The sequence below is a fragment of the Pseudorca crassidens genome, chromosome 3, assembly GCF_039906515.1.
Source record: "Pseudorca crassidens isolate mPseCra1 chromosome 3, mPseCra1.hap1, whole genome shotgun sequence".
NCBI lineage: Eukaryota > Metazoa > Chordata > Mammalia > Artiodactyla > Delphinidae > Pseudorca > Pseudorca crassidens.
In genome coordinates, this window is record NC_090298.1 from 10,079,781 (window position 1) to 10,097,583 (window position 17,803).

A 17,803-nucleotide genomic window follows, 5' to 3' on the forward strand; every position below is an offset into this window, starting at 1 on the left:
GATGGGAAGGATCTTACGCTCTCTCTCTCTTCCAGCCCAGTCCCGTGAACTCATCTTAGAGTCTGAAGAGAATGACTTTCAAGGATTTTAGTAATTTATGGCAATTTTGTGACTCACAGTTCTTTCAGACTGACACGGTAGGGCAAGGCAGGCTATGCACCAGGGCCTGGAGTACAGCCTGGCGATGATCACCCAACAAACATTTATTATGCTGAACAAACTAGCGTTTGTTAAAAATTGAAAGAATCTTTGAACGTGATATTCCTTTGAAATTATATTCTGACATGATCTATGAGCTAGATTATTGACCTTATTAACCCGGTCTGGCATCTGTGAGCCATTATTTGAACTTTACTGGCCCTTTTGGCACCTTATGACAATAGGATATTCTAAAAATCAATCTAGCCCGGAAGGAATAAGCCATTCAGAATATTGAAAAGAATGTGTCACGGGGCTGTGCAAAACCCCTGGAAGACAGGGATTCTTAGGATAATCTGAACAAAGGAGATGTTACGGGAATGGGATGTAGCCTCCCTGCTTTCAAGGGTATTATCACACCAAATGCTGAGTAAAAATACTGATTTACTAGTTCAGCATTTCTCCGACATGATTTTGAAGTCACAATAAAACACGCCTTTCACACTACAGCATATTGAAGCTGAAAGGGAATCATGGTACCAGATCCGCCACTTTGCTAAAATAAACAGGATTCCGCTATCCACCGGCAGCCTCCCTCCCGCTAATGAAGTGGATGCGAATAACCCCCTGGTTTGAATATTCAGACTTCAACCACCCACCTGTCAGGTAAATGAATGTAGGCCAGTAACCTCTGGCTCAACCTGAAGTTATCACCTTGAACATCCACATTTATAGATGCCTTCAAATATAGAGCTTTGATATCTTTACAACCAAGTTTTCTGATTAAACTTTAAGGCAGACTTTTAGTGTGAGGCCCAATCTGTCCTTTGAGCTTTCACAGTTTCCCTTCCATGGCGACTGGCGGATGATAGAAATAACTCCAGCAACATGGAAGTAGATCGATCACCATATTGTTTGTTCACACGTACAGAGCTCTTAATAGGGTCAAGCTGTAGATATATTTAATTGAAACAGTCAACATAGAAAAGGAAACCTACGAAACACTCTTTCGAAAGGATTAGACTTCAATTCATTCAAGAATCTGTCCCCATTCTTACTACTGCTGCCTTAAAATGGTACAACTTCTCTAAATGTGTTGAGTTTTAGTTTTTGCATCTTTAAAATGTAAATGTTAGTACAGCCCTGTGGTGGGGATTAAATAAGAGGATGTGTGTGAAACAGATCACTTCCAGGCCTCAATACATGGTAACGATTAATTTTATAAAATTTTATAAATAAGAAAGCTTTGATTTAACAGCTAGTCCTATGTGTCCATTGAGCTTATCAGATGCTCACAAATCAAGTTGATAATTAACTGATTTTTTTGTTTTGATACTGATAGTTCGATTTCCCATGATGCCCAGCTATGGGAAATCTGATTTTTTTTTTCATTTGACTTAATGTTTTCAACTCAAATTATAGGGGTCTTAGATATTTATGAGAAAAAGCCAAGGATGAGTATTAAATGAGTTCAAGATAAAAATAAAAGAAAGGCAGAACTTTATTGTTTTACTAGCTACATGTCTTAGAAGTTCTAGAAAACTGGTAAAAGCTAAATTCATACCTTTCATAGGTTAATTTGACTATACTATATTCCTTATTTCTGAATATTTCTGGCCCCTTGGACCTAGAAGTATGGACAGATAGAAGGGTAAAAAAAGGACTGTAATCCACTTGCTTGCTTCCAAAGGATTCAAAATTACATATATTCCACCATGATCACTGTATCACTGTCAAAGAGAGTCAGTATAGATGGGAAGATGAAAAATAGTTCCTTTCGAGAATGGGATACTTTTGAGAGAAAAAAAAAAAACTATACCTAGAGAAAAAATATCCTATAGCTTCCATTTCATCTTTTAATAAAACAAAATAAGATTAAAAAATCCAATAACGTTTGCTATGCTAATAACATCACTCAGTATTTCAAACATTATATAATGTTCTTACGTAAACAAACAATAAGGACTATTTTGTATATATGATAAATGCACGTATATTAAATAATTTTTTCTAATTAATTAAAAAACACTTTTTTTTAGACATTCCCTCTTGTGTCCTAAAACATTTCTGTAAGGGAGGCAGAAGAGACCAGTGCTTTGAAAGAGCAGTGATCCAGGAGCTGGGAAATAACACAACTCCAGGGTTAATCTGGGTGCGTGGACCTGGACTCAGTGACTTCGAGGTCCTTCCCTTCCCAAGCACCATACACCTCCAGCTCTCCATCTAAAGTGGGCGCACCCTCTGAACCGGGTCATGCACTAGACCACCATGGGGGGACGGGTCCATCTCAGTGGGATGTTTTATTTACCATCCCCTCTTATCCACATAACCTTGGCATCACAAGAAGGTAAAAGTTACAAAGCCACTGATGGATCAGGGTTTTACCTGAAAAAGACAATCATGTTTTTAATAGATAGCTGGGACAATCATTTAACTTTAATAGTTGAAATGCACTGAGACTTTTCAGCTTATGCTTCATTTATGTTCATATCACCTATGAAAAGCATCTCATGGTGACCGTACGATGCCATTTAAAAAAAAATAAATTTATTTATTTATTTATTTTTGGCTGAGTTGGGTCTTTGTTGCTGCACGTGGGCTTTCTCTAGTTGCACCGAGCTGGGGCTACTCTTGGTTGTGGTGCGCGGGCTTCTCGTTGCAGTGGCTTCTCTTGCTGCGGAGCACGGGCTCTAGGCACGTGGGCTCAGTAGTTGTGGCATGTGGGCTCAGTAGCTGTGGCTCGCGGGCTCTGGAGAGCAGGCTCAGTAGTTGTGGTGCACGGGCTTAGCTGCTACGCAGCATGTGGGATCTTCCCGGACCAGAGCTTGAACCCGTGTCCCCTGCATTGGCAGGCGGACTCTCAACCACTGCGCCACCCGGGAATGCACGATGACATTCTAACTCTCACTGACTCCTCTCTGTCTGCAGACATTTCTTGGGGGCCATGTGGATGGCTAGGGCCTAGTGATAAAAGATGAAAATGGCCCTGCCCTGAGGTAGCTTTTAGTTTAGTTGGAAAGACATATGGATGCCTAATAACCATAAATTGGTGACAGAGATGAGTTTTGTTGTTACAGTAGCCTGTGGTAGGTAGTGGGCCTGGGGAAGGGTTTCTGGCCTAGAGGCACTGCCCAATAAATGCAGAAAGGATGAAATTAAGCTCTTCAGTTTAAGTAGTGCTTTTGGGGTTGTGGGTTCTTCATTCCAGGAATGAATGCACAGAGATTAAAAGGTCTCAGGCCCTTTTATACTGAAAATAAGTATAAAATAGCTTAAAACAAGATAGGCCTCCAATAGATTAATTCTGGAGGGCTGATTGAATATAGCCTGCACCCCCAAATTATCAAAACTGAAGTATTAAATGGTACACACACACACACACACACGCACACACATATTACAACATTTACATGTTTTTGAAAAAAATATTGAAGTTGGTAGCCACTTTTTACCAAGAGCTGATTTTAACTGCAGCTAATAAATGTGTACATTGAAACTATAAGAACAAGTACATATCTTAAAGAAACAACTAAGGGCACATTTCAAAATCAAACTTGACAAAGTGTAACTATTCCTACCCTAATCACAAGTATCTTCAGAACAGTTCTGTATATGTGTTGATGCATTTATACTGTGTTCCTTTGTATGATTAACCCCAAATAATAATTTCATGCTTTTTTTTTTTTTTTTTTTTTTTTTTGCGGTACGCGGGCCTCTCACCGCTGTGGCCTCTCCCGTTGCGGAGCACAGGCTCCGGACGCGCAGGCTCAGCGGCCATGGCTCACGGGCCCAGCCGCTCCGCGGCATGTGGGATCTTCCCGGACCGGGGCACGAACCCGTGTCCCCTGCATCGGCAGGCGGACTCTCAACCACTGCGCCACCAGGGAAGCCCGCTTTTTTTTTTTTTTTTTTTTATGGAGAGAAAATGTGTTCCAGGTGCCCTTACAAACTCAGAATGTATGTCATATTTACATCACATATCAACACGGAAATAGGAACCAGGCACACATTTGCATATTTACATAGGTAAGTATATATAAAGCAGATAGAACATGAGCAATTCACAGACATTCCTGCAGAAAATATGCTTATAACTCCGAGTTACTCTATAATCATATTGTATTATTCATTTCCTTCACTCACAGCACAGAGGGCATCTCTCCAAAGTTGTAGAGCACTCGTAGAAAAGGCAGGAGGGGACACCACAGCCATTTGACAACCCTGCTTCCTGCCTGGCTCCTTGGAGCCCAAAGTCCAACACAGCAGAGGGCCCCATCCCCGCACGTACCTGGCTGAAACTCTGGCCTGCACCTCGGGCTTGTGCGCTGCGGGCAGGGAGCTGCGACGGGGCTGTCTCACCCAGGGCCAAGGTCTGGTTGCTATGGTAGCTGGCTGGATACTGGAAGGACCCTTCAGGTTTGGAATTGAGCTGGAGTGCACTCTGGGAGAGCAGGCTGGGCCCTGCATTGAAAGTCATTTAGAGCAGTAAGTGACAGCTTCAGTGAAGCAGAAATGACATGTATTATTTATTGAAGAGTAGCCTAGAATTATAACACGCACATGATTCCAGCCATCTATGCTTTGAATTCTGAGAACTAAAATGACCGTATAATTCGACTCCAGGTCTTAAGTGGGATTTTTTTTTTTTCTTTTGGTGGTTTAAAAGTTCTCCAAAGAGTAGATTTTTTTTCAAATGATCTCATCCTGACCTACAAAAAGACATTTCTAACAAGACAAATTAGTTAATCAAGCAGTTGTTTTTATACCAGACAATATCGGAAACATTTGAAATAACTGAAAGGTCTACCTTTTGATACGTGTTAATTGCATTAATATAATTATGTCTCCTACTTAATTATCAGGATGCTAAAACACTCAAAACCTTCCAATCAGTAACACATTCTATTGTATAAATAGTGATGTAATACCTTAATGCCTGAAGGGTAGACAGTATGTCAAATATTAATGGCTCCCATACAATGTAGGATTCACCCTGATCTCACATGATCTCTGATGGCTGGTTATCTTTGCCATCACAGCAACGCACAGTAGGAGAACAAAGAGGAGATACAGTGTTTAAATCGGTGCTGCTAACATGGCTGGTACTACAAGTGATGGAGAAAGGAGTTCCTGGCCTCATTATTTGATCATACTTTGTATGAGAAAATGTGGTTTATTTTCTTACTTTCTTTTTAGATGGGATCTTTGCCACAGTTTGCCCATTTCCTTTGTAAGCAAATTTTCTTTAATCAAATTTCATACTCACTTTGGGAATGAAAAGAAGTATAGAAGAGTGTAAGTATACTACTATTTTTTACTGTGTGTGTTTGAGAGGGGACTGGGGTAAGTAGAGTGAGTTGGGTGGGGGAGGGAGGACGTGACATCACAAGTTTTCTCATGTTATCTTAACCATCATACAAAGTCACTTCTTTTTTGAAGGAGGGTAATTATATACACATGGATTATGGTGTAATCATTATCCCATCCTTAACCTGCCTCTTTGGCTGTTTTTTAGACAATAGTATAATTTCTAATAAGTATAAACAAACTTCAAGTTCCTTACTTCTTTCTTTCTAAGGACAGAACATGTTTTTTTAATTTCAAATGAGACTTCAGATTTGACATGACATGGGCCATTTTTTTTGCGGGAAAATAACATGTCTTCTCTTAATAAGCATAGGTTCACATAATCTTTGCCTTCAAGACCTTACCCTTCCCTCTAATTCCCTGATGGAACGTCTAAAAAATGCAAAAATAGTTTTTCATCATGAGATATTGGATAACAAGTCAATTAGCTAAAATAGGTAAGACTTGGTATTTCGGAATCTATACAGTTTCTGGAAAAAAAGTCAAGCAAGGAAATAAAACCATTTCCATCCAGTCCCAATTTCATCATGAAGGGCATAACAAAAGTACACTTGTAATCCTTTTCTTGCAATTTAGAAAACAGAGTCCCAAGAAAATAGTACATACCAGATGGTGAAGTTTGCGATAGCTTGCAAAAAATCATTTAATCCATACTAATGGTATAATAGGGCTAATCACCAGAATATAACGCATCTACGGGGAGTGCATTCAGAGTTTCATTCTGGATGCCAAGAACATAGTTTCCCCACTGCTGCTGTTGAAGCTGTCAGGCATGGAGATGGAGTCAAGGGGTGGTCTCTGATGCCCAGGCCATGGGCAGGCTGAGATGTGGGAGAGCCTCTGGAAGGGAAGAAGGACCAATGATGGGGCAGAGGCAGATGGGAACTGACTGCAAAATGGAGGAGAATGAGGTAGGTACTGGGACGACAGTGATGAACTGTAGCCAAGGGCTTTCCCCCTTGTCCCTATCCTCCTGGAGGTCACTGCTCAATGGAGGGGAGTGAGTCACGGCAGAATAAGAGGGGGCCTTTAAGGTTAGTGGTCAGCATTCTACCTACCAATGGGCAGCTTCCCTCTGAGACTTCTTTGGCTATTTCTTTCAGGACAGTCCACCCTGACACAATGGCTTGCACTGGCCATGTCCCCTCCTCCACGATAATGCATCTCCAGGGCAATGAAAGTTGAAACAGATACAATAGTGCAAAGACTTTTGGAGATGTCAATAAAATGGAAAAAAATCTTTACTGTCATATAAATAATTTAACAATCTATAAAGCAAAAACATTGCATGTCCTGGTTATTTGCTTTTTTAAAGAGATGATGTGACTTTGCTCTGATGAACTTGCATATGTAGCTAGCAAGTCAAACAAAGTTGTCAATTCTGAATAGATTCATAAAATAGTCTCTAGAAACCTACAAATGCTCTCCAGGCAGGATCTAACGGTGGCACTTGAGAGTCCTGTTTTTGTTTTTTGTTTTTTTAACATCTTTATTGGAGTATAATTGCTTTACAATGGTGTGTTAGTTTCTGATTTGTAACAAAGTGAATCAGCTATACATATACATATATCCCCATATCCCCTCCCTCTTGCCTCTCCCTCCCACCCTCCCTATCCCACCCCTCTAGGTGGACACAAAGCACTGAGCTGATCTCCCTGTGCCATGCGGCTGCTTCCCACTAGCTATCTATTTTACATTTGGTAGTGTATATATGTCCATGCCACTCTCACTTCATCCCAGCTTACTCTTCCCCCTCCCCGTGTCTTCAACTCCATTCTCTATGTCTGTGTCTTTATTCCTATCCTGCCCCTAGGTTTTTCAGAACCATTTTTTTTTAGATTCCATATATATGTGTTAGCATACGGTATTTGTTTTTCTCTTTCTGACTTACTTCACTCTGTATGACAGTCTCTAGGTCCATCCACCTCACTACAAATAGACAGTCCCATTTTAAAGCAATTTCAATCAAAAATATGATTTATGTGCTCCTGAAATATGCATCATGAAATAATCAAATCTGTGCATCTTTTATAGAATCGGTCGTGTATTTGATCACTACTCCATGAAAACAAACCACGATTCTCTGTCTCATTACTTGGTTCACACATGTCAAGCACGGAACCAAGATGTACTTTGACAAAGGTAATTGCGACAGTAAGCAATATATCATAATATTACAACCCTGACATGGCACCTGGCAAGGACAAAACAGTCAGGACAACAGCCAAAACACCACATGCATTTTAGAACGATTTTCCCATTGCTTACTAGGTTTCAGATGAATGGCATTAATTCACTCCAATTTTAGAGAGGACAGATATACGAGAATATGAAAATGGTTGAAATTACAGGACAATTCTTAATTAGTTTATAATAAAAGTAAAATTTACATGTAACTAACTCTTGATTAGCTTTATTAACACTACTGTGCATTGGGGTAGAAAATACAATTTTCCAGAGATTTCAAAAACATTTTTAGTTTGGGGCTTTAAATGATGATTTTTTTATTTTCTCAAGAACTTAGGACTTTCCATCAAGTCTTGTTTGGACTAGAGGTAAAATTAGGCTGTATTCCTGAGGACATGAAGTATATCCACCACTGGGGGATGGGGACAATGTAAGAGGATTTCTTGGGATGCTCAGTGGGGACAGGAAGAGACTGGGTTTAAAATTCCAGCTAGGGAAATGGAATTTTGCCTTTAGTGTAATTAGTTGCTTCAGAGGAAACTTCAACTATGGGTAACAGTCGATCACCATGTCCTATTAGGTCACCAAAAGCAGAAGCCACCCTCTCGCATGTATGCTTCCAGGACATTGACCTAAGAGGTCACAGGTGACTTCTTTGACCTTTCTGGACCTTCTCCATCTTGGGACAGTCCTCAAAGCTAAGCCCAGGGGTCCTATTCAAAATATCTCAGCCCTGGGGGCTAGGAAGGAGAGGGGAAACTGTTTACTGATGAATTGATAAAAGTCAAAAGAGTATGTGCCCCTGATCTGCTCAAGACACACTATTTCAGGGACTTCCCTGGTGGTCCAGTGGTTAAAGACTCCATGCTTCAAAGGCAGGGGGCACTGGTTCGATCCCTGGTGGGGGAATTAAGATCCCATACTCTGCATGGTGCGGACAAAAAAAAGAAAAAGACACACTAGTTCCAAATGGACAGAGGGGAGAAATTCCGAAGGAACTACAGAGTTGAGGGACATGGGACCCGCCATTGATCCTAGGAGAGCATCTTAGTGTTATACCAATATCTTAATATGTCTTCAAATATCAATATATGAATTGACTAAAGACCACCTAGCAACCCATGAAAAAAAATGCCCTTGTATGTTTGTCATTATTCTGAGAAATATAAACAGGAGTGTGGGGAGGTTAAGCGGTCGGCCAGTGTCGTACACTCCGTAAAATGAAGATGAGACCCTATTCTTGTCTCCCACCTTCAGCTCTGGGAGTTGTGGTTGGTTAACATCAAAGCATATTGAAGTCATATACACACATCAACATTTGAAGGTTGAAAAATTCTTTCATCAGTTTATTTGCGGGAGAGATCTTCATGCCTCAGATTGTGGTACTGCTTCCCCAAAAAACCTCTCCTTAGAGATTCCAGGTGTTGGCTGGAGGAAGTCTGCTGTCCTCCAGGAGTGGGGCAGAAGTCAACCTCAGCAGATGGAAAGGCTAAAGTGTTCATTTCTTGCATAAAGCTTCAGACTCACTTATAGGTTGTATTAACATACACTAAAACATATAGTCAGTTTCTCCTTAAATTAACTAGATAGTTTAGAGTTTTCCTGATTATGTGCACTCATTATCTTTACACGGATTTAAAAGAGACTTCATTTGGAATTGCTTATTCTTGTCTCCTTTAGCTAAATATTGGTCCCAGAAAACTAAACCTTAATTAAATTACATACTTTGCAATAACAAAGAAAAGGCCAGAAGTGTACAAAGTGGCATTCCCAAGTCATTATTTGGGTCACAATCATGCCAGTTGGAGCAGGTGTGTGTTGGAAAAAAATCCAGGACTGGAACTCAGCAGACCTGGTGGACTCTAGTCCATTTCCACGTTTATGAAAGCATAGATGATGATGAAGATGAGGATGAAGAAGAAGATGATGATGATGAAGAAGAAGATGAGGATGGGGCTTCCCTGGTGGCGCAGTGGTTGAGAGTCCGCCTGCCGATGCAGGGGACACGGGCTCGTGCCCCGGTCCAGGAGGATCCCACATGCGGTGGAGCGGCTGGGCCCGTGAGCCATGGCCGCTGAGCCCGTGCGTCCAGAGCCTGTGCTCCGCAACGGGAGAGACCACAACAGTGAGAGGCCCGTGTACCGGAAAAAAAAAAAAAAAGAAGATGAGGATGAAGAATAAGAAGATGATGATGAAGAAGATGAGGATGAAGAATAAGAAGATGATGATGATGATGAAGAAGATAAGGATGAAGAAGAAGAAGATGATGATGATGATGAAAATGATGATGAGGACATCAATACCAGCTCACCTTCCCTGAGTGCTAAGTTCCAGGAACTGTCCTGAGCAGTTTACATCTATTAACCCCTGGAATCTTAACAAGATCCCAATAAACGTGCCGTTATCCCCCTTTACGATGACAGAGCTGAAGGTCCCAGTGACTGAGACCACACACACTGATGCCTGGTGCAGGCAAGGCATTCTGGCTTCAGAGTGTGCGTTCTTTCCACGCTTCATTATTTGTCCTCTAAAATTTTAATATCTACAAATTTGAGTACCTAATGAGATAATGGATGTGAAAGTGCTTGGAAAAATATAAACTGCTACACAAATGTCGGTTATTAGTATTATTATCTAATTATCTAATTACTGAGCCACATGATCTGGGAATAAAACGCTGATTGGAATTTGTCCTGAAACCCTTATTATAGTACTGTCCCATATATCAGTGTTTTCTTTCAACAGCCTGTGAGCTTTCATTCTGCAAAGGAGACATACAAGGCATAGATCATTAAAATGGCTTGAAATTAAAACCAAACCAAATAAAACCTAGTGTCAGAGCCAAGAGATGGCGAAGAGAAAGTTCTCTCTTAGCCTGAAATTCCCGTCTTTATCAACCTCAAAACATTCTCAAACTTCAAGTGCTGTTTAAATGTTACCTCCTCCATGCAGCCTGCCCTGATGCCTGATTGCCCCGAGAAAATTAACCCTACCCCCATCATGCTACCTTAACACTCTGCATAGACCAGACTCTGAGAAATTTCAACAGAGATATGTGTACAGTATTATACAGAAGTAGAGTAATAGGATAAAAACAGGGAGTCTGAACATTCATGTGAAAGCAGCAGGACTCTGGGATTGGATACTTGGAGACACTAGAGGCCAGGGATTTCCTGGAGTGCAGAGAAAGGAAACCGGTAATAATGGAGGAAACATGAACTGCGGTAGTGGCCATGGTAGGAAGGAAGAGAAGGTGCACATTTAAGAGGCATCCTTTTTAAAAAGCTCATCGGTATTTGGGGACTAAGTAGACAGGAAGGGAAGGACAGCTGAAATGACTGGCCACTCTTCAGCTGATCTCTAGCAGGATCTCGCTGACACTGCACTGGGCGCTGGGGAGATTCCCACAGTGCAGAGTAAGTCCTTTTAGAAAGCCGAGCAGACAAGACAGAACTCTTAGTGTCAGGTGCACACCTTCTGTTTCTACAAGTTTTAAGGTGATTTATTGGCAGTTGCTAATTCTGGTCTGCTTCGGTTGAACATCTGTCCCAGAACTCAGCAAATATTCACTAAAGGAGTGTGAAAAAAGCAAAAAACTCCCCTCACATGTCATTCCAAGGGAAGGATTAGCAAGAGACATATGTTGGGGACCCCGTGTTTTGGGGAAGGACAGGCTTAATCTTAAAATTACAGAGTTGTTGGAGATGGTGGGAGTTCACATAGTTAGAAAGGGAGTCTGGGCTTGGTTTTAATACTGGCTCTAACAGACCTGACTCTCTTTCTAGATCTTAAAAAATTTCCAAGGTCAAAGTTTGGTTATATGTTAGTGAAATTTTAGGACAGAGATGTAATTTTCCAAGTCATCAGTGGTGGAAGCTGAAGCCACAAGAACAAGACAAGGTCTCTAAGTGGTAACTAAGATATCAATTTAATTCCGAGGGATTATTTTACCATCAAAAGAGTTATTGACAAGAATGCACTGAAATAAACAGCTATGAGATCTAGGCAATGTCTCGCATAGGCGCTCAATGAATGTTTTGTTAGGTTGTTAATTCAGGATAATCAGGAATAATAAACACACAAGTTGAGACAGACAAATTCAGGACTGAATAACTGACAAAGGCAGCTTTGTTTAGATTTCCGTTTGTCAGGAAGTTTAGAAACATTCTTTACTTACTCTTAGGTTAAACTGACTCTTTCAAAATAATATAAAATCTCATCTTTACGTAGACCATGAAAAATAAAGCCAATAAGATTCACACACATCGATAACCGTCAGAGAATCTGCATTCATTTCCACCCTCTTGTTATCCAATCTTTGTGGAAGGCTAAGAATAATTTGAAGGTTAAGTATGATTTTATTTTAAATGAGAATAAAATCTTAGAGCAGCAACACATAAAAAAAAGGGGAAATCTTTTAGTGGAAAATGTTGAGTAAGAAGAAAGGAAATAGCTAGTGGAAATTATGTATATATATGTGTGTGTATATATATACACACACAAAAGGGCTATTATAAATTCCAAAATCAATGAGAAAAATTGTCAATTATTTGTAAGGTGATTGACCTGATTTAAATCAAGCTTAAAGCACTTTAGTCATATCTAACTGCAAGTTAACTCTACACCGTACAAGTACTGACTTTTGCTTAAATTGCACTATTAATCAGTTTCACTCATAGCCGCAGTTTCTTCTTTATGGGCTTTGGATGAACTTGCCAATTTACAAACCCCCTTGGAATAAGAGGTAGTTAGTAGTGAAAAACTAGTTGTTTTCTCCTGGTCTTCAATAGTAACTTGAAAAGATCACAGGAAGGAGTTTCACTAACCTAAAATCTACCATCCCTAAAATTAACTGGGGGCAAAAGCTCGAGCGGCCCACTTATGTAAGAAAGCTCAGGGCTGATGTGGTTGTTCTATAGGCAGACGTGTTCCTAAACTTGATTTCTAAGTCTCTTTCTTCAGAATATCAGTTTCATCTGGTCAGCTCCTTTCAATGTATAATGCTTTACTAAAAGTGAGAACTGTAATGGTCCCAAGAATACAGAAGTACTCATTTAGTTTTTAAACTGATTTAGATTCAATCAATGCTACTGGCCGAGCTAGTCCGCTCTTTCAAGTTTGACTACTGTATGTGAAATAACCAAAGATGGGTAAAGCTTTCACACTAAATACAATAACTGTTTCTTTACATCTGTATACAATGGAGGGGAATGAGCAAAATGACATTTATCACAAAAAATAAACTTCAAATATAAAACTTTGGTTTAAAATGTACAGCTCAAGAATTTTACTGGGCATGGGATTCTTACATAATGTTATAATCATAGAATGGTATTTATTTATTTTGCGTTATGCGGGCCTCTAACCGCTGCGGCCTCCCCTGCTGCAGAGCACAGGCCCCGGACGCGCAGGCCCAGGGGCCATGGCTCACGGGCCCAGCTGCTCCGCGGCATGTGGGATCCTCCCGGACCGGGTCACGAACCCGCGTCCCCTGCATCAGCAGACAGACTCCCAACCACCGCGCCACCAGGGAAGCCCCATAGAATGGTATTTTTATAGCTTGCTCTAGTCCCCAACTATTTCCTTGAACAGTTTTGTCTTTGGATTATTTACCATTTAAAAAAATTAATGTAGCACAAAATGAGGAAAAGCATTACCTATATTTCTTTATAAATTAACAGTCTAAAGATAATAGATTTATATTTCTCACTATCAATAACTGTGAAAAGAAATAGAAAACTAATACAAATCAGTTTAGGAGAAAACAAAATTTAAAAGCCAAATTCTGAAAACATTACAATGTATTTATGGAATTACATTAGCTTAAAGAACCAGTTTTTGATTTGCTGCAAATCACAGACTTTTCCCTAGATGCCTGCATGGTTTGCTCACACATTTATTCAGGTCCCTGATCAAGTATATTCTCACAAAGGATGACTTCCTGGCCCTTTGATCATTCTCTCAAAACTAGAGTAGTTTTGGGACTTCGTGGGCGGTCCAGTGGTTAAGATGACGCTTCCACTGCAGGGGGTACAGGTTCAATCCCTGGTCGGAGAACTAAGACCCCACATGCCCCAAAGAGCTTTTATTTACCATATGAGTGACATAGAATACTATTTATGATACTAAAGCTGGGAAGTGTTTAAAAGAGAAGGCTGCATCACACACTTTCCATGAGCCGTCAGAGCGATGATGCTATCAAGTGCCACGTAGCATCCGGGAAGCTTCACTGAACACTCATCATGTGTGACTCTCATTCTTTTTTTGTTGTTGTTTATTTTATTGAAGTATAGTGGATGTACAATGTTGTGTTAATTTCTGCTGTACAGCAAAGTGATTCATTTATACATATATATACATTCTTTTTCATATTCTTTTCCATTATGGTTTATCACAGGATAATGAATACAGTTCCCTGTGCTCTACAGTAGGACCCTGTTGTTTATCCATCCTATATATAATAGTTTGCATCTGCTAACCCCAAACTCCCACTCCATCCCTCTCCCACCGCGCCCCGCCCTTGGTAACCACAAGTCTGTTCTCTCTGTGACTCTCATTCTCACTCTCGCTCTCATTGTGTGAAAATGAGCATGGAAAGGCAACGAGCATCATGGGATTACTGTGAAAATGGGTGCCTTTGCAGCCCCCCTTGAAAAGTTCTCAAGGACCCCCAGGAATCCCAAGTGCACTCTGGGAAACACTGTCCTACTCTACTCCCCACTGGCTTTGTCATTGCTGGAGGCAACTACCTACCTGACTTTACAGTATTTAGAGTGCTTGATTTCAGCCTTTTTTGCCTAGAATGTAAATGCCACAAGGGCAGAGACTCTCTGTGCTACAGTTAATAAGTGCTTAATACAGAAATTTAAAACAAGAATGTAACACTTACCTGTGCCTATAGTGATACAATAAAAAGCCAGTATGTTAAGATTTGATTTTATCAATTGCTGTTGAAGTGACTTAGTGTTTGATCAGTGGCAGTCTTAATGTTTTAACTTCTGGGGGAATCCTATATGACATCTCCATAAGGTATTACCAGGAGACCCCTCCCTCCACTCTGCCCCGGGGAAAAGTCTGCTTAATCTGACTTTCTCACCAGAGCTTTCTGCCTCTTTACTTTTCCTCACTTCCACCAGCTTTCATCTGACCCTCATGTTTGTGTGTTGTGCACCTAGAGTGCCTTGACAATTTCAAAACCCAATTATATTTTCATTAAAAATTTCCCCATGGGCTTCCCTGGTGGCGCAGCGGTTGAGAGTCCGCCTGCCGATGCAGGGGACACGGGTTCGTGCCCCGGTCCGGGAAGATCCCACGTGCCGCGGAGCGGCTGGGCCCGTGAGCCATGGCCGCTGAGCCTGCGCGTCCGGAGCCTGTGCTCCGCAACGGGAGAGGCCACAGCAGTGAGAGGCCCGCGTATCGCAAAAAAAAATAAAAATAAAAATTTCCCCAGGCTCTAAACTCTGTGCTTGATTCCAGGAGACCTGGATTACACAGATGAGAATGATGTTTTTAGTGAGAAATTTGCATTGTTTTCTCTTGCTTAGGGAATGTATAAGGAGCACTTGGTATTTTACGTCTTTGCACATCAGTGGTGGAAGCTGAAGCCACAAGAACAAGACAAGGTCTCAATTCCGAGGTCTGCCTCTGAGCTGGTGACCTCTTTGGAGAAGGTATAGCATGCTTCTTACATGTCTATGTGAAAGAAGGAAATTTAAGAGAAAGAAGTGAACATTAGCTGAAAAACAGGTGGAGAGAAAATCTGGAGGGAAAGATAATGATAGCTCCCTGGAGGATATCACTACAGCCTGTGGGCTACCTGGGTGATTTCCCTCACCTTTTGCTCGCACCTTCCAGTGCTAACTTCCCATTGGCTCTATAACGCCAAAGGTAGTGGAGGAGGTGGGTGTGAGAGAATTTGGAAAGGAAACAAAAGGACACATGTAGCATCAGACGACTTCAGGCTTGAACCATGACAAACTTCTGCAGAGGAGACTCTCGTGTTTGTATTTCAAAAGTTTGGACCAAAGGGCATATGATGAAGTAATTTCACAAGAAATGAACAATTCAAGGATGTACTCAACTAACTTGAATACATGCATGTCCAGGAAAGGACTTGGGGTCTCCAGAGCCCAGGTGACAGTCGTCAACCACTGGTGGAGTGAGGGGAACAGTAGGACTTGAATCCAGGTCTTATGGTTCCAAGGGCAGGATGGGCTACCTTGAACCCCTACCCAGAGGCTCTCCACCCCATCGGGTCTAACTGAGGACCTGGTTTCCACCATAACAGGTTATCAATATTGTGAGCCACATTATGTATATATTTATTATTTTGATTATTCTAATTACTATAAAAATCTTATACTCTTAAACCACTTCTGAATCCTTTGTTGCCATGCTTGCCAGGAGTTATGAAAATATTCACTTCACAAGGATGTCTCTTACCTTTGTTATTATTACATAAGAATATATGGGATAACATTTTATAGCATTTTAATAACCTGATCTCTCAACAATTTTCTCACCACATAGAATTAAGTATATTCACAGTAATTAAATGAAAATGACAGACTGTAAATCAAGAGTAAGTAATATATTCCCTTCTGTCAAACTACATATGATTATTCTATTTGGATTTTACCTGCTAAGAATGGTAACTTACATGATTGATTCTTGATTTCTTGAATATATTCTGATTTGAGAACTCAATAAGATAACACTGCTTTCTTTGCCATAATACTCAGAATATCTTAAGTTCCTAAGATTTCCTTCCTACTGAATGCTGGGATTTTCTAGGATATGGTGGAATTTCAATTTGTCCAGCTGCTATAGAAAAATACTTGCTATTTCAAAATATAATAATTAAACAAATTAACAATCTCTATAAACATATAGGCCCTTTTCCCCCAAGTTGTCCATTCTCTTTCTGATTTCGACTGACAAATACTTTCATTAACTTTTGGCTGAGATATAATGACCCTTATTTCTGAGTTTGTATCTCCAAGGATGCATGGATTAAATATGGTACTTGGTCCATGGCAGTTTAGGTCAAGCTGTATATTATATGAGAAGCTAATGGCCCTGAGCTTCTGTCAATAACTTTTTTTTTCTCCCAGTAAAGCAGCAGCAATTCTGGTGACTCCATGACACGTATTTATTAGAACTGAAATTACACAGCCGGCAGTCACAAAATAGTGGTGGGTGGCAGAGGCTGTACACATGATTTACATACTGTTTACGATGACAGTTTGTAAAAATGGGAAGTGTTGGAAAACACTGATAACTGTAGGACGCTACAGTCTGTATACTAGAGCAGTTAATGCTTGCCTTAGGGTCAAGAAGATGGGTTTACTAAGATTCAAATATTACTTTAATCAGATCTTGGAAAGAAAGATAACAAAAGCTTTTAAACAACAAATTCCGTACTATGTGCTTAGGGGCTGAGACTGGTTGCCATTGTAGTAATGTTGCAAGCTGGTTTTAGACTGTATTTCGTGTTGTTTGAGTCTTTCCGGTTAGGACTAAGACACTGGCTCTCAAGGGCAGCGTGCCAGGTCCAATTTAGCATCAGCTATTTCATGTCTGTTCTAGCTAATGAGTCCATTGATTGAATCATCACACAAACAAGGGACGAGCAGAATCTCATAGGCTTGTGCTAATTATATGAAACGTGTCAAAGAGCCATTACATATTATATGAGTTATGTTTATATAAATATAAACACGTATATTGTTCTAGTATTGAGTAGAAGGTTGTGCTGATTATTCTCTTTGTTCCACATATTCATTCTCCGTCCTTCTCCCCACAGAAATTGTATCACAAGGGTCACTTGGCACTTGGTTTATGATTGGACTTGGCCAGCGAGAGGCACGAGAAGGGCATCAGAGGTTAGAGGAGAGAGAGGCCAGGATATTTATTTCTCTGCTCCCGCCAGCCTTGCCTCTTGACTCTGCTGGCACTAGTTCCTCGATTTTTCCTTCGGGACTAAGGGTAGCAAGGGTTTCCATCGGTTGCTACCCCCTGAGTACTTCTGCAGGCATTGATTGCTCCCTGAATCTTGCTCAGTTCTTTGTAAATCGTCCCCTAATTAAATTCTCTTCAGTTAAACTTTTTT

The 17,803-nt window shown here is 40.6% G+C and overlaps 1 protein-coding gene across 6 annotated transcripts in view; it reads right to left on the reverse strand.

Annotated features, from left to right (window-relative positions):
* CTNND2 (catenin delta 2) overlaps nt 1-17,803 on the reverse strand; it is a 936,316-nt gene that overhangs the window by 414,893 nt on the left and 503,620 nt on the right. For all 6 annotated transcript variants that reach the window (XM_067730382.1, XM_067730378.1, XM_067730381.1 and 3 more), the window contains one exon: nt 4,427-4,599. In XM_067730382.1, the coding sequence (XP_067586483.1) occupies nt 4,427-4,599 (173 nt within the window). The remainder of the gene's footprint in view (nt 1-4,426; nt 4,600-17,803) is intronic.